At 35.7% G+C, this 27,421-nt stretch overlaps 1 protein-coding gene across 1 annotated transcript in view; it reads left to right on the forward strand.

The window, feature by feature from the left end:
- The window catches only part of AGBL4 (AGBL carboxypeptidase 4), a 1,423,919-nt gene that overhangs the window by 100,701 nt on the left and 1,295,797 nt on the right, over nucleotides 1–27,421 (forward strand). Inside the window, exon 2 of the mRNA XM_064589176.1 lies at nucleotides 18,476–18,598. Coding sequence (XP_064445246.1) covers nucleotides 18,476–18,598 — 123 coding nt within the window. The remainder of the gene's footprint in view (nucleotides 1–18,475; nucleotides 18,599–27,421) is intronic.

Raw genomic sequence — 27,421 nt, forward strand, 5'->3', positions numbered from 1 at the left:
TGATGCCAGGGTCTTGGGATCGAGCCCCACGTCGGGCTCCCTGCTCGGCGGGAAACCTGCTTCTCTCTCTCCCACTCCCCCTGCTTGTGTTCCCTCTCTTGCTGTGTCTCTCTCTGTCAAATAAATAAAAAAAAGAAAAAGAAAATAAGTTCCAGAAAGGCCATTATGGAGGAACAAGGTGGAAGTCTGCAAAAGAGGCAGGAATAAGACCATGGAAGACTTTGTAAGGCATGCTAAGGTGGTTAGATTTTATCCTGAAAGCAGTAAGATCTTGCCCCTGAAAAATCTGAAGCAGGACAGGGTACGATCTACTCTTAGGGCTGAGAGCTCAGAGATGAATGAGGTAGGCAGGAGGCTAGAACAGTAAGGAATCTGGCATGCAGACTCAAGAGACCATTCTCCTTCCATACAGATTGCACTATTTCAGGAAGGCATGATGATAGATCAGCCTTTGGAGAATTTACATATGTAATCTTGTCAAGCTCTACAACTGCATTCTGGTTCCCAAATTAGAGTTGTACTTCTAAATGAAATTTTAATTTACATGCTAAAAACAGAACCCTTAAAAACAACATCTGGCTGGTTTTCCTAATCTATTTCTACCAGATTCAATATTCAAATATTTCTAGCACAGTGTTCTCCAAACTGTGGCCTATCAAAGGTTTCTGGTGGTTCTTATTAATCTCAGCATTCACAGGGTATCTACTCTATATCAGGCACTGTGCTAGGTGCTGGAGATCCAGAGATGAGTAAGACATAGGACATCCTTCAAGGAGTGTAGGCAGAGGAAGTGGACAAGTAATATAGTGTAATAAAATGTTTTACATTTTTTGCTAGATGTATGCACATTGTATAATGGAGACTTAAACCACCTGTGTTTAGGAAGGGTAGAGGAAGAATCCATAACATTTGCCTAGGGAATAGGTAGAGAATAGGTTACAAGTAATACTTAAACTGAGTCTTGAGTTGGTGTCTACCAGGCAACCAAGGTATGAAGCTGAAATTCTGGAAGATGGGTTGCTCTAAAATAAAAGGTCCAGAGATGTAAGAGAAAAGCCTGGAGAGTTACATAGAAGTCAGGCTATGGAAAACCCTATATGTTTATTAAGAAATGTGTACTTTATTCCATAAACAACTGAAATTATTGAGAGATCTTAAGAGTGAATTGTGTAAGACTGTTGAATCACAGACCTGTACCTCTGAAACAAATAATACATTATATGTTAAAAAAAAAAAGAAGATAGTATGAAGGGAGAAATGAAGGGGGGGGAATCAGTGGGGGAGACGAACCATGAGAAACTATGGACTCTGAGAAAGAAACTGAGGGTTCTAGAGGGGAAGGGGTTGGGGGAATGGGATAGCCTGGTGATGGGTATTAAAGAGGGCACGTACTAAATGGAGCACTGGGTGTTACACACAATGAATCATGAAACACTGCATCAAAAACTAATGATGTAATGTATGGTGATTAACATAACATAATTAAAAAAAAGGAGTGAAATTACAAGATGTGGTGCATACAAGAGAAAGACCCTTCTGGGAGTAGTAAGGACAATGGATTGGAAAGGGATGAGACTGTATAGAAAATCTGCTCAGGAGGCTGAAGTAGTAGTCTAGGTGAGAGATGATGAAGGTAAAAGCAACAGATGTGGAGAATAGGATGAAAAAGAGATATCCACAAGGTTTGCTAAATAATTAGACATTCTTATTCCCCTAACTCTGTATCCCATTCTCTTTTTTAAGATTTATTTATTTGTATTTTAATGCTAGTAAACATACAGTATACAGTTAGTTTCAGTGAACTAACAGTTTCAGGTGTACAATACAGTGATTCAACAATTCTATATACTACTCAGTGCTCATCATGATAACTGAACTCTTAATCCTCTTCACCTATTTTTCCCATCCCCCTGCCCACCTCCCCTCTGGTAACCATCAGTTTGTTCTCTATACTTAACAGTCTTGTTTGGTTTGTCTCTTTTTTTTTCCTCCTTTGTTTTGTTTCTGAAATTCCACGTATGAGTGAAATCATGTGGTATTTGTCTTTCTATGACTGACTTATTTTGCTTAGCATTGTACTCTCTAGATCCATCCATGTTGTTGTAAATGACAAGATTTCATTCATTTTTAGGGTTGAGTAATATTCCATTGTATATATATATACCACATCTTCTTTATCCATCCAATCATTGATGGACACAGGGCAACTTCCATATTTTTGCTATTGTAAATAATGCTACAATAAACACAGGGGAGCATATATCTTTTTGAATTAGTGTTTTGTATTCTTTGGATAGCGGAATTACTGGGACATATGTCTCTGCCTCTTCTACCTGTCTCATTGTAGTACTTTTTTCCTTTGTTGTGAAAAGCATTTCATCTAGTTTTTGGATCATTTTCAGCAGGGAATGATGTGTCCATGGGAAGAGGTGAGTTCAGCAGCTTCCTATGCTGCTGTCTTGGGCCTCCTCCAAAAGAATATACTTTAATTTTTTTTTCCATTGGATATTCAATTCAATAATTATTTATTGAAATTGCTTTATATCACATTTTTTAGTGCAGTGAATGCAGGTGTTTCTATTAATATAGATCAAGGAATATATGGTTCTCTGCTCTATGACTAGTACATAAATGGAAGGTCAGTGTTAAGTGACTAGTTTGGAAGTGGACATTAAAGCAAATGCAACTTGCTGTAATACAAAATAGAGAGGGTGTAAGTAGATTTTTGGTGAGATCAAGGGAGGGAGATAATTTATGGGAAATTGTTGGGAAATTGGATGCAAACTACCCTGTAAAGGAAAAATTGGCCAACCATTTTTTTTTTTTAAAGGATGTTAGATGAAAATAGAGAAATCCAAGAGCATAGCTTGCTGAATTGGGGCTCATTCATGGTCATACATTTAACAAGCCAAGCATGAATTCTGCCATAGGTCCACATTTCTCCAAACCATGTGGCACCAAACTATACTGTAGATACTGAATTTTCTATTTTTACAGAAATAAAACATTTTATTTCTGTAAAACATTTTTAAAATTTTAAAAATTTTATTTTCCATGTAGTCTTAACCAGAAGGTCAGCTTTTTGAGAGCATTAATATTAATTATTAGTATATTCTTATTTTATTGAGTGGTAGATTTATAACTTATTTTTCTTATATATTTTCCTTAGCTTTGGGCATAAGATAGAGTATAGTAATTGATCTTCAATACATGTTAGGTAAGATTGTAGCTTAACAAATCTAGAAGTCTTATTTGTGTTATAGATATATGTGCCTGGAAAAAATTAGGATATGTATATTTAGGAAATTATTAAAATTTTTTTAAGTTTTTGCTGTGTATCTTATATATCTGTAATGAGAACAAATGTGATAATATTTTATAAAATCCTAGGAAGAATCATTTTAATGGTTACTAGTTTATGGTGGTTAAAGTCCTCAAATGAATAGATTCTCTTTCCTAAAACACCCTCAAGTAGGAATTTTAGATTTATTTTTTTGGCTCAGAGTTTGTGGTTTTAGTCTCATCTTTCATGTAATTTTTTTCCTGAAATTATGAAGCCTTGGAAATATGACTTTATAATGGAACTTCTGACAGATCCCTTTAACTGCATGTCACTTATTCACAGGGGTAATTTTTTACCTCTTTGAAGGTGTTTTGGTCTGAGAGGTGGATTACATGTTCTATATAAAGATCAGTTTTTAATTAATAAACTGTTTTCCTTATTTTTGACCAATATGAATTGATTGTAACTTTAGTGTACAGCATTCTCCCCATTGTCCTTGGTTTAGCTTTCTATGGTTTTAGTTATTTGTGGTCAACTGTGGTCTAAAAAACATAAAATGGAAAATTCCAGAAATACACAATTCATAAGCTTTAAATTGTGTGCCATTCTGAGTAGCATGATGAAATCTCTTGCCAACCTGCCTGGGATGTGAATCATCCCTGTAGTGTATTTACATTGTATAGGTTGCCTGTTGGTCATTTAGTGGCAGTATCAGTTATCAGATTCACTGTATCATGGCGCTTGTGTTCAAGTAACTTTATTTTACTTAATAATGGCCTCAAATTTCAAGAGTAATTATGCTGGCAATTTGGATATGCCAGAGAAAAGCTATAAAGAACTTCCTTTAAGTGAGAAGGTGAAAGTTCTTGACCTAAAAAGAAAAAAAATCATACACCGAGTTTGCCAAGATCTATGGTAACTTTTATTGCAGTATATTGTTATAATTTTTAATGTTTATTATTAATTAATCTCTTATAAATTTAGTTTTATCATAGTTATTTATGTATGTATAGGAAAAAACATGGTATATACAGGCATCCACTGGGGGTTTTAGAACATATTTTCCTCAGATAAGGGGGGATTACTGTAAAGTATTTTCCATGTAAAAATGGAACAGATTTAGCCTTTGCCATATCCAGCATCTGCATAACTCACTTAAATTGCAAAACTTCTATGCAGCCCTAAAGTCTATTTCTAAATGTCTCAGTAGCCTATTTATCAGAGTAAAATAATATAATTATTGTATTATTTCTTTAAGTACATGCTAGATAGATATACATTTTTCTTTGTTTTTCCCTCCACAAAATATGTTCATAATTTTTATTTTTAAATATTTGTTATCCATGGGGTATTTTACAAAGGCACATAAATAATAATAACATTAATAAGATCAGATCATTCTTTCCTTAAACCTCAATTTTTTAATTTTTTCTTTTCTCTCTAACATTCTTTTTTTTTTTTTTAAGATTTTATTTATTTGACAGAGAGAGACAGCGAGAGCAGGAACACAAGCAGGGGGAGTGGGAGAGGGAGAAGCAGGCCTCCCGCTGAGCAGGGAGCCCGATGTGGGACTCGATCCCGGGACCCCAGGATCATGACCTGAGCCGAAGGCAGACGCTTAACGACTGAGCCACCCAGGCGCCCTTCTCTCTAACATTCTTAAAGAGGAAAATTCATTGTGTTACTCTGGCTCTATGTTTGGAGGCAAATATTTTACACACTATAATAAGGGTGTTTTATAGTATGTAATTTAACTAGATGCTACAGTATTCAGTGTTTACTTCAAAGAAAAGACTTTCCCTGAGACATTCTTTATGGATTTCAATTTAAATTATTCCCTTCCTTTCTGAATCCTCCCTTATACTTTATAGGTTTGAATCTTTTATTCTTTTTGTAAAATACCCTTCTTTCAAATACATGTATCTTAATAATGATAAGAATAATAACCAACTACTTATTGAGTAAATTCTGTGTTCTAGGTGATTTACATATATTTTCTGTAACTTTAGAACAACATAAGCAAACTCTAAGCAGACTCAGAGGTTAGGTTAAATTATTTAACAAAGGTTACATTTCATATGTATCTGATTTAGGTGGATTTGATCTCAAGTGTATGTTACTTTAAAATCCAAATTCTTACTGCTAATTCATGCTGCCTTAAATAAATGTGGGGTATTATAAAATAAGAATGAATGGGGTGCCTGGGTGGCTCAGTCGTTATGTGTCTGCCTTCGGCTCAGGTTGTGATCCCAGGGTACTGGGATCGAGCCCCACATCGAGCCCCACATCGGGCTCCCTGCCCAGTGGGAAGTTTGCTTCTCCCTCCCGCACTCCCCCTGCTTGTGTTCCCTCTCTTGCTGTGTCTCTCTCTGTCAAATAAAAAAAAATTTTTTTAAAGTAAGAATGAAGAGTCTGGATTAAAAAATATGGAAAAAACAGCTATTTGGCTGAACAATAAAATGAACAGAAGTCAAGAAATTACAACTTATTATTCTATAACAACTATTCCATTTATTCCATGCCACCTTGGACTATTTTGTGCTACTGTAAATACTGTAAATGATTTTAGTCATTTTATATACATGTGGAATGTAATTGAAATATGATTTTTCTGAGAGCAAATAAGTGTATCTCCTGTCTTGTGTCTTCAAATGATAAACCAATAAATTGCATTAACATAATGTAGTATAGTTCACCCTATTCCCTTTTTGGTCTTTGTGTTAGTATACCACATGTTTTGTGGTATCTTGCTTTCTTTTACTATTTGGTCTCATTATTATCACAACTGTTTATTTTAATTCTTTTAAAGAACCAACCCTAGTTTCATTGATCTGTTCTATTGTTCTTTTGGTTTCTATTTCATTGATTTCTGGTCTAATCTTTATTAATTCTCTTCTCCTGCTGGGTTTAGGCTTCATTTGCTGCTTTCTCCAGCTCTGTTAGGTGTAAGGTCAGGTTCTGTATTTGAGACCTTTCTTGTTTCTTGAGAAAGGCTTGTATTGCTGTATACTTCCCTCTCAGGACTGCGTTTGCTGCATCCCAAGGGTTTTGAACAGTTGTGTTTTCATTTTCATTTGTTTCCATGAATTTTTAAAAATTCTTCTTTAATTTCCTGGTTGACCTATTCATTCTTTAGTAGGATGCTCTTTAACCTCCATGTATTTGAGTTCTTTCCAAATTTCCTCTTGGGATTGAGTTCAAGTTTCAAAGCATTGTGGTCTGAAAAACAACTGTTTATTTTAGTAAACTGTAAATGTAAATGCACTATTTATTTATTTATTTTTATTTTAATCTTTTAATTTCCCTCCATATTTTATAAACTAATTAAACAGCAATCATGTCAAAGAAAGTAAACTATGTGATTAAGAATATGCTGCTAATATAATACAGAGCTGCCTATGTCCAACGACTTCATATCTTAAAGAACAGACATATGAAGAAATGCTCAACATCACTCAGCATCAGGAAAATACAAATCAAAACCTCAATGAAATACTACCTCACACCAGTCAGAATGGATAAAATTAACAAGCCAGGAAATAAGAGATGATGCTGAGGATATGGAGAAAGGGGAACCCTCTTACACTGTTAGTGGGAATGCAAGCTGGTACAGCCACTCTGGAAAACAGTATGGGGGTTCCTCAAAAAGTTGAAAATAGAGCTACCCTACAACCCAGGAATTGCACTGCTAGGTATTTACCCCAAAGATACAAATGTAGTGTTCCGAAGGGGCACCTGCACCCCAATGTTTATAGCAGCTATGTCCACAATAGCAAAACTATGGAAAGAGCCCAGATGTCCATCGATGACGTATGGATAAAGAAGATGTGATATGAGGGAGGAGCAAGATGGCGGAGGAGTAGGAGACCTGGATTTCGTCTGGTCCCAGGAATTCTGCTGGATAGGGATCAAACCATTCTAAACACCTATGAACTCAACAGGAGATCGAACAAAAGAATAGCAACAACTCTCTGAACAGAAAAGCACCACTTTCTGTAAGGTAGGACGTGTGGGGAAGCGAATCCAAGGCGATATTTGGGAGGATAGACGGCGGGGGAGGGGGCCCCCGTTGGCTGCTTCTGGCAAGTGATAGAGCAGCGGAGCACAAAATCGGAACTTTTAGAGGTCTGCTCTGCTGAGGGACGTTGCTCTAGTGGCTAAGCAGGGGGTGGAACCCTCGCTGGGACAGTGTGATCTCAGGACCCTCGGGGTCACAGAAAGACCGGGGGTGCTTGAGTGCAGCAAAGCTCCCAGGGATCGGAGCGGGGAAGCTGGCTGCAAAGACGGAGCTGAGGAGTGGGCTTTCAGCTCGGGGTTGCCATAAACCGTGATCTGCGGCACAGTCGGGCCACTGCTCTTCCAGCAGGGACCCAACAAGCGACAGATCCGGGGAGACAACCCTTCCTTCCCCAGGAGGAGCGGCGTGGGAGTGCACTGCAGGGATCTGCTGGGTTTGGAGCCTCCACACGGGGTCGGGTGCCAGAGATAGAAATGCTCGGTCACAGGCTGGGTGAGCACAGAGTACGGCGGGAGACCAGGGAGACGGGAGTGATGACTGCTTTTCTCTGGGGGCCCACTGAAGAGTGGGGCCCCTGAGTTCTCCGCTCCTCTGGGGTGGAGGTTGGGAGGCTGCCATTTTCACTCTCGTCCTCCAAAGCTGTATGGAAAGCTTGCAGGGAAGAAAAGCTCCCGAGAGCAAACCCGAGCAGATTACTTAGGCCGGACTGGCAAGGGTGGGGCAATTCCGCTTCTGGGAAAAGACATGGCACGGCAACAGGCCCTTCCCCCAGAAGATCAGCAAGAACAGCCCGCCAAGACCAAGTTTACCGATGAATGAGAATGGCAGAACTCCAGCTCTAGGGGAATACAGCATACAGCACATAGAATTCATGGCTTTTTTGCCATGATTCTTTAGTCTTTCAAAGTTAATTTCTTTTTTTTGAATTTTTCTTTTTCTCTTTTTCAGCCAACATCTTATCAGTCCCTTTTTTAAAAAAATTTTTTATTTTTCATTTTTAGAGTCATATTCTACCCCTTCATAGTAGTTAACCTTATTTTTGGCATATATATAAGTTATTCTCTCCTTAAAATATTGCACCTATTAAGGAGGTGCAATTAAAAATGGAGGCTCTAACTGCTAGGATAAATGAGGCAGAAGAGAGAAACAGTGATATAGAAGACCAAATGATGGAAAATAAAGAACCTGAGAAAAAGAGAGATAAACAACTACTGGGTCACGAGGGCAGAATTTGAGAGATAAGCGATACCATAAGATGAAACAACATTAGAATAATTCGGATCCCAGAAGAAGATGAAAGAGAGAGAGGAGCAGAAGGTATATTGGAGCAAATTATAGCAGAGGACTTCCCTAATTTGGGGAAGGAAATGGGCATCAAAATCCAGGAGGCACAGAGAACTCCCCTCAAAATCAATAAAAATAGGTCAACACCCCGACATCTTATAGTAAAACTTATGAGTGTCAGAGACAAAGAGAAAATCCTGAAAGCAGCTCAGGAGAAGAGATCTGTAACCTACAATGGTAGAAACATTAGATTGGCAACAGACCTATCCACAGAGACCTGGCAGGCCAGAAAGGACTGGCAGGATATATTCAGAGCACTACATGAGAAAAATATGCAGCCAAGAATACTATATCCAGCTAGGCTGTCATTGAAAATTGAAGGAGAGATAAAAAGCTTCCAGGACAAACAAAAACTAAAGGAATTTGCAAACACAAAACCAGCCCTACAAGAAATCTTGAAAGGGGTCCTCTAAGCAAAGAGAGAGCCTAAAAGTAACATAGACCAGAAAGGAACACAGACAATATACAGTAACAGTCACCTTACAGGCAATATAATGGCACTAAATTCCTGTCTTTCAATAGTTACCCTGAATGTAAATGGGCTAAATGCCCTAATCAAAAGACACAGGCTATCAGATTGGATAAAAAAACAAGACCGATCGATATGCTGTCTGCCAGAGACTCATTTTAGACCCCAAAACACCCCCAGCTTGAAAGTGAGGGGGTGGAAAACCATTTACCATGGTAATGGACACCAAAAGAAAGCTGGGGTGGCAATCCTTATATCAGACAAATTAGATTTTAAACTAAAGACTGTAATAAGAGATGAGGAAGTACACTATATACTACTTAAAGTGTCTATCCAAGAAGGAGATCTAACAATTGTAAATATCTATGCCCCTAACATGGGAGCAGCCACTTATATAAGCCAATTAATAACAAAAGCAAAGAAACACATCGACAACAACACAATAATAGTGGGGAACTTTAAGACCCCCTCACTGAAATGGATAGATCATCTAAGCAAAAGATCAACAAGGAAATAAAGACTTTAAATGATACACTGGACCAAATGCACTTCACAGATATATGGACTTCACTGGGTGTTTTAAGCAAACAATGAATCATGGAACACTACATCAAAAACTAATGATGTAATGTATGGTGATTAACATAATAATAAAAAAAACTAAGCCAAAAAAAAAAAAAGAGGTGGTATGTATATATACACTGGAATACTACTCAGCCATCAGAAAAATGTAATTTTGCCATTTGTAATAACATGGATGGAACTAGAGGGTATTATGCTAAGCAAAGTCATTCAGAGTCATTCAGAGAAAGACAGTTATCATATGATCTCACTCATATGTGAAATTTAAGAAACAAAACAGGATCATAGAGGAAGGAAGGGAAAAATAAAACAAGACAAAATCAGAGGAATACAAACCATAAGAGACTCTTAATCATAGGAATCAAACTGAGTGTTGCTGGATTGGAGCTGGGTCGGGCATGGGGTAACTGGGTGATGGTCGTTAAGGAGGGCACGTGATGTAATGAGCACTGGGTATTATGTTAAGACTGATGAATCACTGAACTCTACCTCTGAAACTAATAATATATATTAATTAATTTAATTTAAATAAAAAATTTGGAAAAGGTAAGTAAAATGTTACACATTTATGCTGTCATTTAAGATCAACATGTTATTGTCCGGATTTGTTAACAAGGATCAAAAACCAGAAGAACCGCATGGTTCATTCAGTAAGTGCCTACAGCAATGTACGTGACTATATCTCATTTCAAATATTAGCAATGATGTCCATTGGTAAATTTATGGTAAAATCTAAATAGTGTTTCAGGTAAGTGGGGTTGTTAGTTTGACACTTCCCACTGCTCTTTGAATCATACTTTGTATGAAATGCCAGAACCTATCTTTTTTTTTAAATTTCAAGTTTTATTTAAATTCCAGTTAATATATAGTGTAATATTCATTTCAGGAATAGAATTTAGTGATTCATCACTTACATACATTACCCAGTGCTCATCATATGTGCCCTTAATACTTAATACTCATCACCTATTTAACCTGTCCCACCACCCACCTTCTTTCCATCAACCCTCAGTTTGTTATCTATAGTTAAGAGTCTGTTTTATGGTTTTCCTTTTCTCTTTTTTGCTGTTCTTTGGATGAATTTAAAATATATCACATATTTCCTGTGCTCTAAACAGACATGCAAAAACTAATATTCAACACTGAAATCAAATTTAGCTCCTAAATTTGTATTTTAGTAATTCAGTGAATATTTATAGATTACTGTCTTTGTGCCAAGAATTGTGTTATACTTGAGATGGAGAGGTAGAGAAAGTAGTGATAAAAAGATAAGGCATTAGATTCTTCTGATGAGAAACCACAGTTACTAGGGGTAAAAAGACACACATAATTAATAATAAAAAGGTAATAATGCTATCAGAAAGGTATAAACAAGATGCTGTGGGACCAGAGAGGAACAATCACTTTGAGGAGGGTCAGGTAAGACTTGCCAGAGGAGATGTCATTGTATGTAGTTCTACAGGGCGAGTAGGATTTACCACAAGGTGAAACAGGGATATGCATATATCTAGGCATTGGGAAAACACAATAGAGTTCTAATGTTTGCATTTGTGTGTAGAATCTCTATAAACACAACTGCTACTAATATTAACTGATATAGGAGTATTATATTTGTGAATCAAATACAGTATGTGGCAATGCTTTTGGTGACATGATTTTCTAAAATGGTAATAGTTCGGTGCACTTGGGTGGCTCAGTTGTTGGGCGTCTGCCTTCGGCTCGGGTCATGATCCCAGAGTCCTGGGATCGAGCCCTGCATCGAGTCCCGCATCAGGCTCCCTGCTCCTCGGGAGGTCTGCTTTTCCCTCTCCCACTCCCCCTGCTTGTATTTCCTCTCTTGCTGTGTCTGTCTCTGTCAAGTAAATAAATAGAATCTTAAATAAAATAAAATAAAATAGTAATACTTCTGGGTAAAATTATGAACAAATAAAATATCCTTTCTTGGTTTATATGTTAGTTGTATTCTTGGAAAAAACAGTATTTATTAAAGCTATACAAAATATATATAACAGAGGTAGATTCTAAGCTCACAGAATTACAAATAGGATTTTTACATATATTAGTATCTGTATAGGACATTTAAAAGTTATACTGGACTCTCCTCTACTTTGCAGTACATCTAGCATTTCTGTTCTCCACCAACCAAATGTCATCACTGTTCTTTCATCATTATGATAACAAAGAAACACATCAACAAATGTCTAGAATTCCCTTTAAGAACACTCCTCACATTGATAACCATCTCAACAGAATTATTATAGTGACAGAACTAACAAAAATTCTTAGAGAAGTGGAGAATAATGCATATAAACCATTTCTTTATCTTTCCAAGAAGAGTGTCAGTAAATACAATTTAACATTGATAAATTAACTATAATATTGTGCTAGTTTTTGTCTGTTTGGTTCATCTGGTCTTTGTTCCCTTTCTCCTTTGTTTTCTGCCTTCTTATAGATTGATTGGCTGTTTTAATTTCATTTTATCTTCACTTTTGGCTAATTCATGACATTTTTTTTTAGTGTTTGGCTTTTCAGTATACATCTTTAATTTATTATAGTTCATCTACTTTCAAACAAATTATACAGCTTTATATTTAGTTTAAGAAACTTAAAACATCATACTTCCGATTCCCCCCTCCCATCTTTTGTGCTATTCTTGCTATTTATTTGACTTCTACCTGTGGTATAATGTCATATTACATTGCTACTATTTTTTCTTTAGATAGTTATTTATTTCTTGGAGTATTAAAGATAAGAATATTTGTATTTACCTTCATTTATAATATTTCTAGAGTCTTTAATTTCTTCGTGTGGATCTTAGCTTGTATCTGTTATCATTTTCTGTAGGCCAGAAGAAATTTCTTTAACATATCTTATAACACTAGAGTGCTGATAATGAATTCTCTCATCTCTTGTTTTCCTCAAAATACCTGCATTAATTTTTTTAAAGCTGTTTTTCTTTCAATAATTTAAAGATGTCATCCACTGGACTTCTGGTTTGTACAGTTTGTTATGAGTAGGTGCACTGTAATTCTGTAATATTTATCTGAGTTCTTTGCATGTGATTTGTATTTTCATATATGATACAGAAAGTTTTAAAAATAAATATTTTGCTTGGTGCTTCTTGGATCTGTAGCAGGATATTTTTCATTAATTGTGGAAAATCTTCAGTGTTAATCTCTTCTCATATTTCTTCTGCCCCATTCTCTCTCATCTCCTTCTGGAATTTTAGTTATACATATGTTAGATCATTTGATATTGTTCTACAAATTTGGATGCCATGTTTTTTCTTTTTCTTTTTTTATCTTTCTGTTTATGTTCAGCTTATTTCTGTTGATCTAGAGTTTACTAATTCTTTCCTCATCTGTGTCAAGTTTACTGATGAGTACATTAAAGAAATTCTTCATCTTTGTTAGTGTATTTTTTAGTTTTAGTATGTCTTTTTGGCTTATTATTGTAATTTCCATCTCTCTGCTTAAGTTCCCCATTTTTTCATGCATTTTGTCCTCCTTTTCCACCAGAGGCTTCAGCATATTAGTCTTAATTATTTTATTTAATTTTTAAAAAAGTTTTATTGACTTTTATTTGAAGTTTATTTTAGTGGGTGGTGGAGCATAGGGAGAGAGAGAGACTCCCAAGCAGGCTCCATGCTCAGCTCGGAGCCCCTTGCTGCGCTCCATCTCATGACACCGAGATTATGACCTGAGCTGAAACCAAAGGTTGGATATTCAACCAACTGAGCCACCCAGGTACCCCAGTCTTAGTTATTTTAATTCATTGTCTGATAATTCCAGTGTCTAGTCATTTCTGAATCTACTTCAATTAATTGCTCTTCATAGACAGTAGGTTGTTTTTTCTTGATTTTTTTTGTATGTTCAACAATTTTGTGTATACTTGGCTTCTAGTGTAGAACAGTAGGCAATGATAGAAAATACTATTTGTCACTGGGAATGGATAAACCTCTTCTCCTGGTCATTTGTGTGAGGGCTTATGTCAACCTAGTCAAGAGTTAAGCTAGGTTAAGTTTCATTGTTGCTATGGTTATCTTGAGTTTATGACTGGCTTCATATTCTTCTAGAGTTACTTTTAAAAAACATTTTAATTAGTTAATTTATTTTTAAAATTAAAAAATTAAATTCCAGTATAATTAATGTATAGTGTTATATTAGTTTCAGGTATACAATATAGTGATTCAACAATTCTATACATTACTCAGTGCTCATCATCATGTAAGTGTACTCTTAATCCCCTTCAGCTATTTCATCCACCGCCCCCCCCCCAACCTTCCTCCCTCTGGTAATCATCAGTTTGTTCTCTGTATTTAAGAGTCTGTTCTTTTGTCTATTTTTTCCTTTATTCATTTGTTTTGTTTCTGAAATTCCACATATAAGTGAAATCATATGGTATTCGTTTTTCTCTGATTTACTTTGCTTAGCATTATACACTCTATGTTGTTGCAAACAGTAAGATTTCATTCTTTATATGGCTGAGTAATATTCTATTAAATCTATATATCTATTTATCTGTATATCTATATATCACATGTTCTTTATCCATTCCAGATATATCACATCTTCTTTTTCCATTCATTTGTTGATGGACACTTGGGTTGCTTCCATAATTTGGCTATTGTAAATAATGCTGCAGTAAATATAGGAATGTATATATCTTTTTGAATTAGTGTTTTGTATTCTTTGGGGAAATACCCAGGAGAGGAATTACTGGATCATATGGTAGTTCTATTTTTAATTTTTGAGGAACTGCCATACTGTTTTCCATAGTGGCCATACCAGTTTGTATTCTTACCAACAGTGCATGATGGTTCCTTTTTCTCCATATCTTTGTGAACACTTGCTTCTTGTGTTTTTGATTTAACCATTCTGACATGTATGAGGTGATATTTCATTGTGGTTTTGATTTGCATTTTCCTGGTGATGAGTGATGTTGGGCCATCTTTTCACGTGTCTGGTGGTTATCTTATGTCTTCTTTGGAGAAATGTCTATCCATGTCTTGTGCCCATTTTTAAATTGGATTATTTGTTTTTTGGGTGTTGTTCTATAAGTTCTTTATATATTTTGAATACTAACCCTCTATCATATATGTTATTTGCCAATATCTTTACCCATTCAGTACACTTTTAGTTTTGTTGATGATTTCCTTTGCCGTGTAGAAGCTTTTTATTTTGATGTAGTCCCAAAGGTTTGTTTTGGCTTTTATTTCTCATGGCTGAGGAGACATATCTAGAAAAATGTTGCTATGGCTGATGTCAGAGAAATTGCTGCCTGTGCTCTCTTCTAGGATTTTTATGGCTCCAGATCTCACATTTAGGTCCTAAGTCCATTTTGAGTTTATTTTTGTGTAGGGTGTAAGAAAGTGATCCAATTTTATTCATTTATATATAGCTGTCCAGTTTTCTTAACCCCCTTTGTTGAAGAGACTTTTTCCCATTACATATTCTTGCCTCCTTTGTCAAAGATTAATTGACCAAATAATCATGGATTTATTTCTGGGCTCTTTATTCTCTTCTCTTGATCTATGTATCTCTTTTTGTGACAGTACCATACTGTTTTGATTACTACAGCTTTGCAGTATATCTTGAAATTGTGATACTTCTAGTTTTGTTTTCCTTTTTCAGGATTGCTTTGGCTGTTCAGGGTGTTCGGTGGTTTCACACAAATTTTAGAATTATTTGTTCTAGTTCTGTGAAAAATGTTGTTGGTATTTTGGTAGGGATTGCATTAAATCAGTAGATTACTTTGGGTAGTATAGGCATTTTAACTATAGTTGTTTCTCCAATGCATGAGCATGGAATATCTTTCCATTTGTTTGTATCATCTTTAATTTTTTTCATCAGTGTTTTATAGCTTTCACAGTACAGGTCTTACACCTCCTTGGTTAATTTTATTTCTAGGTATCTTATTATTTTTGGTGTAATTGTGAATTCAGGTTGTTTTATTAATTTCTTTTTTTGCTACTTTATAAATATTGTATAGAAACGCAACAGGTTTCTGTATATTGATTTTGTATCCTGTGACCTCACTGAATTCATTCATCAGTTCTAGTAGTTGTTTGGTGGAGTCTTTAGGGTTACCTTATTCCTGAGGGAAAGGGGTAGAGTGATTGAGAGTTTTTCCTCATTCATCCACCCTAAACTTTTGTCCTTTGCTGGGTATTCCTGACACAGACAGGGTTTATTTCCATGCTTTTGTCTCATCTCTAGCAGTAGATGACAGGTGTTTTTTAGTGCTTGCTATTTTAGAATTGAGGGAGCAAGAGTATTTCTGTTGTCTTGGTCTAGCCTAAGACCAGGACCTAACCTTAGGAAGATCCTATATGCTGTGATCTTGGGGTGGAGTTTTTTCAATGATCCCATCTACCCTCTTTTCATCTCTGCCTTGAATCATTGATGGGTCTTGTGTGAGACAGTCTTTTCTTCCCCTCCTCCAGGTATAGAGGATATTTTCTTTTGGTGTTCCTCCTCCTGTTTGGAGTCTTATTTGTGCACTGGGGTTTTAAGGCTTGCTATTTATCCCCTAGTGGCTTAAGGTCTTTTTCTTCTCCATAAGGGAAAAGGATATTGGTGGGGTTTCATGCCTTTTCTATAACAGAAGCCCATCCCCTTCTCCATTCCTGCATTACAATGAAAGGCATTTTTTATTTTTCTGCCCTGCCACTAATCTTTCTCCTAAATATCTGATGGAGGCATGTACAGAAGAGTCTGCCAGTGAGTGTGAATTCCCTTTGTGTCTATGACTCTCAGAGATTCTATAGTCTCCTATTTCCTATACTTGATTTTTTTTTTTAAAGATTTTATTTATTTATTTGAGACAGAGAGAATGAGAGACAGAGAGCATGAGAGGGAGGAGGGTCAGAGGGAGAAGCAGACTCCCCGCCGAGCAGGGAGCCCGATGCGGGACTCGATCCCGGGACTCCAGGATCATGACCTGAGCCGAAGGCAGTCGCTCAACCAACTGAGCCACCCAGGCGCCCCCTATACTTGATTTTTAATAGTTAAAAAAATTTTTTAGCTTAATTCTTTTTATTCACTTGTATGGCACCAAGCATTTCTTTCTCCTGTGCTCTGCCATAAAGTGCTTGCTTCCGTCCTTTTTTGGTGGGGCCTGACTTTCCTTGGGTATCAGATTATTGTTGCCCTGCAATTTCCATTTTCTGATAGATTTTTATAAGTTACGATTTTGTTCTTTGCTGGGATATATCTTATTAAGGTGGAAGCAATGATTTTTTTCAACTTTATACATCCAACTAGAAGTGAAACTTCTAAAATAAAAAAAATTAAAGTTCCTATTAAGAAATATAACTTCTTTTTTTTTAATTTAAATTCAATTAGCCAACATATAGTACATCATTACTTTCAGATGTAGTGTTCAGTAATTCATCAGTTGCGTATAACACTCAATGCTTATCACATCATGTGACCTCCTTAATACTCATCACCCAATAACCCCATCCCCCCCCCCACCTCCCCTCCAGCAACCCTCAGTTTGTTTCCTATAGTTAGGAGTCTCTCATGGTTTTTCTCCCTCTCTGATGACTTCCCATTCAGTTTCCCTCCCTTCCCCTATGATCCTCTGCATGGTTTCTTATATTCCACATATGAGTGAAACTATATGATAATTGTCTTTCTGTGACTGACTTATTTCACTTAGCATATTACCCTCCAGTTCCGTCCATGTCAATGTAAATCATAAGTATTCATCCTTTCTGATGGCTGAGTAATATTCCATTGTATATATATACCACATCTTCTTTATCCATTCATCTGTTGATGGACATCTTGGCTCTTTCTACAGTTTGGCTATTGTGGACTTTGCTGCTATGAACATTGGAGTGCAGGTGCCCCTTCGGAACACTACGTTTGTATCTTGGGGGTAAATACCTAGTAGTGCAACTGCTGGGTCATAGGGTAGCTTTATTTTCAACTTTTTGAGGAATCTCCATACTATTTTCCAGAGTGGCTGTTCCAGCTTGCATTCCCACCAACAGTGTAATATAACGTCTATGTTAATTCAGTAGTTCTCAAATTATTTCTGGTTGTGGAACATTAGGAAGTTATAATGCTAGTTATATAATTATTGTTTTATTTGAATTAAAATAATTAACTAAACAGTTCTTTTTTTTTTTTTAAGATTTTATTTATTTGAGAAAGAGAGAGAGAGCACCCATGCAAGAGAGAGTGAGAGAGAGAGAACGCACGGGTTGGGAGGGGAGAGGCAGAGGGTTAGGGACAAGCAGACTCCCCACTGAGCAGGAAGCTTGATGCAGCGCTCAATCCCAGGACCCTGGGATCATGACCTGAGCCAAAGGCAGATGCTCAGCTGAGCCACCCAGGCTTCCCTAAATGAACATTTCTGAGGATTTAAATATATTAACTACTTATTAAATACTTGGTGCAATTTAATGAACATCTTTTGGGTTTTAGTAGTCGTGCTAGATACTTTCATATCTAATTCTCATAATTTTGAAGGATTGGTTTTGCCATTCCTTAATTATGGATGAGAAAAACTGAGGCTTAAGGGGATTAAGTTGATTGCTTTGTATCACAGAATTAATATTTAGTAGAGGTGAGATTTCAGACCTTATGTTTCTGATTCCAGAATGTATCTTGTTTCTACTCTACAACATTATGCAGTTCATTTCTTACTGTTTGATAAGCAATAAATGACAAGGGAGGGGGAAAATTGATAATAAAAATCTTATTGGATTTATATTCTTAAATATATTTTGATTTCTGTTAAACATGAGCCTTTTTTTAAAAAATAGGCAATGATATGGGAAATGATGATGCCATCGGAGGGAATGTGAGCAAATATATGGTGCTTCCGTCTGGATACAGTGGACAGTCCAAGAAAGGACATCTTATCTTTGATGCTTGCTTTGAAAGTGGTGAGTGTATTGAAGACCATTGCTTTTGAATTTGTCTTAGATTGTTTCAAAATCCCAATTCATCTGACCATTCAGTGTGATTCAACCCATTTAATATTTCATCATAATGGACTAAGTTGTCAGGGAAAAACCAATTTTCAAAGAATTAACTTGGAACTACTTGAAAAGGAAATGCTATGTTTTTGTTGGTATAAGTGATTATTTAATGGTTTAATGGTAATATTAATGAGCATTGATATAGCACCTTATATTTTATTAAATAACTTCAGATATTATTTCTTTTGGGATAAAATAGATATAATTTGACTATATGATAAATCATTAATTATTGAATGTTTATCATGTACCTGGTTCTGCATGACATGCTCACAGAACTTAATCTTTGTCTGAGAGGTCTTCGTATAAAGAAATGATTAGGGAACAGATTCAGTTGAACACAAACCACACAGCAAAAGTAATATTGCATCACAATCATCAAATGCTGTGGGTATTTTGAATGGGAAGATTGAAACTTGATTATAAATTCCCATCCAGTAGGGATTGGATCTTGTTAACTTTTTTGTGCCCCGAACCTCATACTCTGAATGGCACATAGTACATATTCAGAATATTTTGAAAATTTTAATGAGAGAGGTAAACATAATTTTGTTTTATAAATAATTGTTGATTATTTTTGGTTTTCATAATGTGTGTGTGTGTGCATGCGTGTATGTCATTGATTGGAGGGACATGGCAGTGTCAGTTATGTGACACTTCTCTGAACCCTAAGAACATTGGTTGTTTATCAACAATTGTAAACTTGTTTATGTAAGATTTTTCTCCTGGTTTATTCCATGCTATTTTAGTTTGCTTCAGCTGCCATAACAAAGAACCGCAAATGTGTGGCTTAAACAACAGAAATTTATTATCTAATAGTTCTGGATATCTGAGATCAAGGCATCAGTAGGGTTGGTTCCTTCTAAGGATTGTGAAGAATATATTCCATGTCTTTTGTCTAGCTTCTGGTGATTTGCTAGCAGTCTTTGGTATTCTTTGGTTTGTAGAATCATTACCCCGATCCCTGCCTTCATCTTCACTTGGCATTCTCCCTGAATGCATGGCTTTCTCTAAATATTCCCTCTTTATGAGGCTACCAGTCATATTGGATCAGGGGCCACTCTAATGACCACATTTTAACTTGATTACCTTTGTAGAGACGCTATTTCCTAGTGAGGTCACATTCTGAGGTATTGGGTGTTTGGACTTTTTTTTTTATTATGTTATGTTAATCACCATACATTACATCATTAGTTTTTGATGTAGTCTTCCATGATTCATTGTTTGCGTATAACACCCAGTGCTCCATTCAGTACGTGCCCTCTTTAATACCCATCCGCAGGCTAATCCATCCCCCACCCCCCTCCCCTCTAGAACCCTCAGTTTGTTTCTCAGAGTCCATAGTCTCTCATGGTTCGTCTCCCCTTCCGATTTCCCCCCCTTCATTTTTCCCTTCCTGCTATCTTCTTCTTCTTCTTCTTCTTCTTCTTCTTTTTTTTTTTTAGCATATAATGTATTATTTGTTTCAGAGGTACAGGTTTGTGATTCAACAGTCTTAAACAATTCACAGCGCTCACCATAGCACATACCCTCCCCAGTGTCTATCACCCGGCCACCCCATCCCTCCCACCCCCCACCAGGTGTTTGGACTTTGATATGAATTTTGGGGGACATAATTCAACTCATAATTAGTACTATAGCATTGTTCTTCCATTCAGACCTGAACACTGTCCACATACTTAAGAACAATTTCTTCTACTTTTCTTGAATTTTGCGTTATTGCCTTGTCTGGGATGTATTTGGTATTTAGAAAATATCTTTTGAATTCTTTTTACCTCAGATAAAGAGAGGAAGGCTCTTTATAATAAAACAACTGTATAAGGGTTGGAATTATTCTTTTAAAGATCATGTGTTGTTTTGGTTTACTTACAGTCTGAAATAATCCGGATTTCTTTCTTAGATCATATTTTCCTTAACCTTAGTTATTTTTTCCCATCGTTTACTGAAAAGCTCAGTAGAAGAAATTACTCCATTTGACCATATAGTATCCAAAATAATAATGCATATTTGTCCAACAGTGTATGAACAATTGGTTTATATCAATTGTATCTGTGCTAGTAGTGCATAAACCTTGCAGTAATAGTAGAGTGCTTAAGTGGATACCCTTTGGAGTCAGGCTAAAATTTAAATCCTTACTTGAAAACAGCCATAGTTTCCTCATCGTTTAATGGGGAATGATGCCTACCTTACATCTTAAAGAAAAAAAAAATTGTATTTCATTGTTTAAAAAATTAAAACATCTTACCAAAATATATACCAAATAATAATATTTAAAAAATAAATAAGTGAGAAAATCTCAGAAAGAGGAAATAGCAAAAGAAAATTCAGCTGGATGGGTACATAAAATGCATGCTATGAGTTCCCATAAATTTGCTATAGGTAGGTAATAAATTTAACTGAGAGTTTTCTGGTAGCCAGTGCCAAGAGAAAAACAACGTCCATAAGATAAAAATAAACCAAATATTGAGATCTTATAGAAATTCTTCCTATTAGGTTTCCTAAAGTAGACACTGAAATGTGATGAATATCATCCTCAATAATATCCCTATGGTGTTTATAACAATATATTTTATAGGAGTGTGTTTTGTGACATCCTTTATTGTAGACTGAGGGCATAATGCTAAAGGGCATCTTAGTGAAAGCAATTTAGTTGGCACTTGAAACAATTTGTTTGACATATGCAGCTTTCATCTGATCTAATTTGAATTCAGGGATTTATTTTAGATTATTTAAAACAGAAAAGTCACAGGGGTATTCTCTTATGTGCTAACTCTGAGCTACTGACTGTGGCTGCCTGATGTGTTGAACAGGATTCTGTCGGTGCATCCAAACTTACAGAAGAGTTAGGTGGTTAAGAGATTCAATGATTGGGAAATGTTTTTTCATGTGGATGGAGTATATTGCCTTAAGATAGGCTCCCATAAGTATTTTTTTCTTTCTGAATTGTAGAATATGTAAAGTGCTTTGTATATTGCTTGGCCCTGAACTGGGGGATAATCTGTTTTTCTCATGAGAAATAAGTTCTGCAGGTCAAATATGAACTCTCCAATGAATCCCTGGTCTGTTTTTTCCATACCTCCTTCTGTATAAGTAATATTTCCCTTGGAAAAACAGCAAGACAACCCTAACTTTATCCTTCTATAGATACCTGACACTTTTCATGAGTTTTAAAAACTTTGTTCTCTTCTACTACACTTTACCTGCTTCAGGACGGAATCTGAATCTGATTAATCCCTGTTTTCCCAAAGAACCAAGCAGAGTGCTTATGAAATTAGCTCTAAATTAATACTGTATTTATTTGTTGAATGAAGTAATTTGAGCAATAGAAAGGTAGGGAGAGATTAACTTTCTTCTAATTCTCATGAATAATTGCTTGCTGTCCCCCAGTCTACCAACTTTTCTCAAACCTCCTTGTGTTTGTAGATACTGTTTTCTCTGTGACCTAGATTCCTTTCTCTTCCTGGTAAAATGTTAATTCAGACTCAGCCCAGCATTTCTTCTTCTGAGAAACAATACCTCTCAGGCAAGTTTGGCTGTCTCCACCTACCTCTTAGGCTCTTATATGCTAGCCTTTATTATATTTCTTTCTTTTTCCTTTTCACTGAAACCTTGAAATCAGGGATGGTTTCTTATTTGGTTCTCCAGTGCCTAGTGTACTATCAGTCATATAACAAGGAGCTCAATAAATGTAGGGAGGATAGATAGTGAACAAAATGGTTTTCATAAAGTGAGATTTTAAGATAAATAAAATATTTTTACATTTAGATAAAAATTTAACATTAGTAGCAGCAAGAACATTAAGAAGAAAAACCAATAAAAACCAATTAATTTATTGCTCATCAGACACTATGATGAATGATATACATAGTTTACCTCATTTAATACAGAAATCTTCTGAGATACTATATGTCTCTATGTAGGTGAGGCAACTAATGCTCAGAGATGTAAAGTTATCTCCCTTGAATTGCATGACTGACAGAGGTGTAGCTGACTTTGAAACTGAGGATTGCCTGGCTCAAAAGGCCATACTTTTAACCATTATATATATATATTACCTTATTATAGGTCAGTTTATGACATATAAATAATAGATATATTGTTGAAAATTTCTCATTAAGTTACAAGATATATAGGAATATATAGATATATAGTAAGATATGATATTATAGGTTTTGTGATAAGAAAAATAAAAAATTGTCTACTTGTTTGAAAATAAGCCATCCAAATAAATACTGTTTGGCCATTATATGCAATATGAGTATTGTTTTATGATTGATATGAGTGTGTGTATATTGAATATGAGAAGAACAATATAATTTACACTACAAATTAATTAGTTAACCTCAGAGACTTAATATGATATTTAAATTACTATGGCATGAAAAAGGGTCAGTGAAATAAAGATATAGTTCAGTTGTTTATGTACCATTTCAAAATGATGGAAATAAAAACTTAAAACTTTTATTTTTAATTTCTGCAGTGGAATTTTACACATTTATTTGTGTAATCTTTGAACATTAATATTTTATTTCCTTTGAAAGAAAATAGTCTTTACTCTTGGCACAGTATGAAAATGTGCCATGAATACAATAGAGATTTTGGGTTTTAGCCTAATATCTCACTTTTTCTCTTTTTTTTTAGACATCCAAATGGTTGATATATTTTTTCTTTTTAACTTTTTGATGAAAGTTGACAAATATAATTGTATTTATTTAAAGTGTCCAATGTGATGGTCTGATATATATACATATATATCAGATATATATATGATATAGAGTAACTGCCAAGATTAAGATAATTAACACGTCTATCACCTCACGTAATTACCATAGTTAACTTTTCTATGTGGTAAAAACCCTTAAGATGTACTTTTATCAACTTTCAAGTATACTATACTGTATTAATAACTATAGTCACCATGGTGTACGTATGTTAGATCCTCAGAACTTATTCATATAACTGAAAATTTGTACCTTTTCAGTTACATCATCCCATTTCCCCTTCCCCCCAGGTTCTGGCAACCACCTTTCTATTTCCTGTTTGTTTGAAATTGATTTTATTGCAGCATTATTCAAAATAACCAAAATATTGAAATAACAAAAATGTCCTTCCATATATGAATGGACAAAGAAAATGTGACACACATGCCATGCGCGCACCTACACACACACACATATATACAGAGGAATATTATTCAGCTAACAAAGAGAGAACTAAATCTATTTGTGACAATGAGCATGAATCTGGAAGGGCCTATGTTAGCTAAATTTTTTTTAATAGCAGTATAGTATAATGCCAAAAATACAGGTTTTGGTTGCAGACAGATCTCGTTTCATGTATTAACTTTGACTTATCTGTAAAATTAGGAAAACAAGTATTTATATTGCAGAACTATTATGCAAAAAAGTTGATATATAAAAGAGACAGCACAATATATGCCTATCAACTTCAGGTAATAATTTTGGCACATGTATAATATCATTTCAAGAGTGCTAAAATGTGCCAGGCACTTTTGTGGGTATATTTATATGTGTTATTACCAATCCTTAGAACAACCCTACAACATAGGAACCTTAGATTGGGTTCCCCCCAGGATCATACCCTGATATAAGGACTTAGGTAGAAGTTGTACATTTAGATAGGGATTTGAAGAGAGAGAGATACTCTGGGTAATTCATGCTTTGCTGGGCAGTTGTGCCACCTTACAAGGCCATTATCTCTTTTAGAGAGAAAAAAAATAGCACATTTTGGAGAAAACAGCATGGTTATGTAACATAAAGTGTTTCACTATGTCTAGAAATTCTGTTGGAGAGATACTGGCAGCTATGAAACTGTTGTTGAATAATTTAATTCTGTTATTTGTTTCTGACTCATAATTGAAACAAAGCTGAACTTTTGTTATTGCAGGGTTTTCATTTGCTTTTTAAATTTCTGACCTCTTTACTGAATTATTTCTACATATATATGGTTATGTATCTACATGTATATTTTTCTCTTTCTTATTTTGTCTGCCTTCTCTTTGAGGAAGAAGTAAAACATTTCATTCCCAAATAACTTTCCTCTAAGAATGATGACATTTCCTGTAGTAACATTACTGAACCTAAGGGCCTCGGAAACAACAGGTGAAGAAGTATGAAGTATGTTTAATAAAATCTTATTTGCACATCTTTCAACTGCTCTTTTTAAATTATCTAGACAATATTTTGAAGGGGACTTCCAGTACACATAAAACACCCTCTATGCTTTAGTAGCAAAATAACTTCAAAAAAGCGGACACATATCACTTGATTAAATATGGTTCATTGAGTTGGTTTATAGCTCTCCTCTTTTCAGTGAAGATTTAAGTTACTACTTGAATGATTATACATATATATTAGTTAAAATCTAAGACATAAATACTTTTTCAAGTGATAGCCAAATGATACATTTTCAATTAGAATGTTTAAAAATTTTCTCTTATTGGGGTGCCTGGGTGGCGCAGTCATTAAGCGTCTGCTTTCAGCTCAGGTCATGATCCCAGGGTCCTGGGATCGAGTCCCACATTGGGCTCCCTGCTCCACGGGAAGCCTGCTTCTCCCTCTCCCACTACCCCTGCTTGTGTTCCCTCTCTTGCTGTGTCTCTCTCTGTCAAATAAATAAATAAAATCTTAAAAAAAAAAAAGAAAAAAATTTTCTATTATTATTGATTTCCATTTGCAAACAAAAAATTTAAAATTACATTAGTTAGCAAAACTAGAATGTTGTCTGTGTTTTTATGCTTCATTCTCCATAAAATAATTGTGCTTCGATAGTATACTGCAGTATTGAAAAATCCATACAAATTCTGGGTTGTCATATAGCTTTCAGATAGACTTGCCTTTTGAAGGTATGAGGATATTTTGTGCAGGCCACCTGTTGGCAGTTTGTTTCATTTCTCATCCTTTGCCCATTCTTCTTATTGTCGGGGCCAATCCCCTGAAAATTGCACTTCCGAGGCTCCCTTGTTATCTGGATTCTGGCTAGGTTCAGCTAATAGTAAATTGTAGCAAGAGATTGAAGGGCAGGTAGAAAGGACAAGTCTGGATATTTCTCCCTTTTTTATTTTGGGCAGCATCTCCAGCAGTGGCTATATTTCCTTCATGGTTTTGCCAGATAGCCCCTTCCTTGTGATCCCAACTTTGTTGGATTGCCCTGACTCTCAGGATATCACCACCTCTTGCCTTTGCCCTTTATCCGTGGGTACAGGAGAGACTTCCTGCTATTGTTAATTTCTGTGTTGCCCTACTTTCACCTGTTTGACCTTTCAGCTCTCCCAAAACTTCTGCAACTGGTTTCCTTTTTTAAAAATTTAAATTCAGTTAGCCAACTTATATACATCATTAGTTTCAGAAATAGTATTCAATAATTTATCAGGTTCCTATAATACGCAGTTCTCACATCACATGACCTCCTTTAATGCCCATCACCCAAATATCCCACTTCTTCACCCATCTCCCCTCCAGCAACCCTCAATTTGTTTCCTATAGTTAAGAGTCTCTCATGGTTTTTCTCCCTCTCAGATGACTTCCCATTCTGCTTTCCCTCCCTTCCCCTACAGTCCTCTGTCCTGTTTCTTATATTTCTCATATGAGTGAAACCATATGGTAATTGTCTTTCTCTGATTTACTTATTTCGCTCAGCATATTACTCTCCAGTTCCATCCATGTCAGTGTAAATGGTAAGTATTCATCCTTTCTGACGGCTGAGTAATATTCCATTGTATATATATATCACATCTTCTTTATCCATTTATCTGTAGATGGACATCTTGGCCCTTCCCACAGTTTGGCTATTATGGACATAGCTGCTATGAACATTGAGGTGCAGGTGCTCCTTCGGATCACTACATTTGTATCTTTGGGGTACATATCTAGTAGTGTAACTGCTGGGTCATAGGGTAGCTCTATTTTTAACTTCTTGAGGAACCTCCATACTCTTTTCCAGAGTGGCTGCACCAGCTTGCCTTCCCACAACAGTGTAAGAGGGTTCCCCTTTCTCTGCATCCTTGCCAACATTTATTCTTTCCTGTTTTGTTAATTTTAGCCATTCTGACTGGTGTGTGGTGGTATCTCATTGTGGTTTTTGTTTGTATTTCCCTGATGCCTAGTGATATGTAGTATTTTTTCATGTGTCTGTTGGCCATTTGGATGTCTTCTTTGGAAAATGTCTGTTCATGTCTTCTGCCCATTTCTTGACTGGATTATTTGTTTTTTGGGTGTTGAGTTTGATAAGTTCTTTATAGATTTTGGATATTAGCCCTTTATCTGATATGTCATTTGCAAATATCTTCTCCCATTCCATACGTTGCCTTTTAATTTTGTTGACTGTTTCCTTTGCTATGCAGAAGCTTTATATCTTGATGAAGTCCCAGTAGTTCACTTTTGCTTTTGTTTCCCTTGCCTTTGGAGACATGTCAAGCAAGAAGTTGCTGCGGCTGAGGTCGAAGAGTTTGCTGTCTGTGTTCTCCTCAAGGATTTTGATGGATTCCTGTCTCACATTTAAGTCTTTCATCCATTTTGAGTTTATCTTTGTGTATGATGAAAGAAAATGGTCTAGGTTCATTCTTCTATATGTGGCTGTCCAATTTTTCCAGCACCATTTATTGAAGAGATTTTCTTTTTTCTATTGGATATTCTTTCCTGCTTTGTCGAAGATTATTCACCATAGAGTTGAGAGTCCATTTCTGGGTTCTCTATTCTGTTCCATTGA

Source organism: Mirounga angustirostris, unplaced genomic scaffold, assembly GCF_029215605.1.
Source record: "Mirounga angustirostris isolate CCGP_5_RB_7025 unplaced genomic scaffold, mMirAng1.0.hap1 SCAF_4, whole genome shotgun sequence".
Taxonomy (NCBI): Eukaryota; Metazoa; Chordata; class Mammalia; order Carnivora; family Phocidae; genus Mirounga; species Mirounga angustirostris.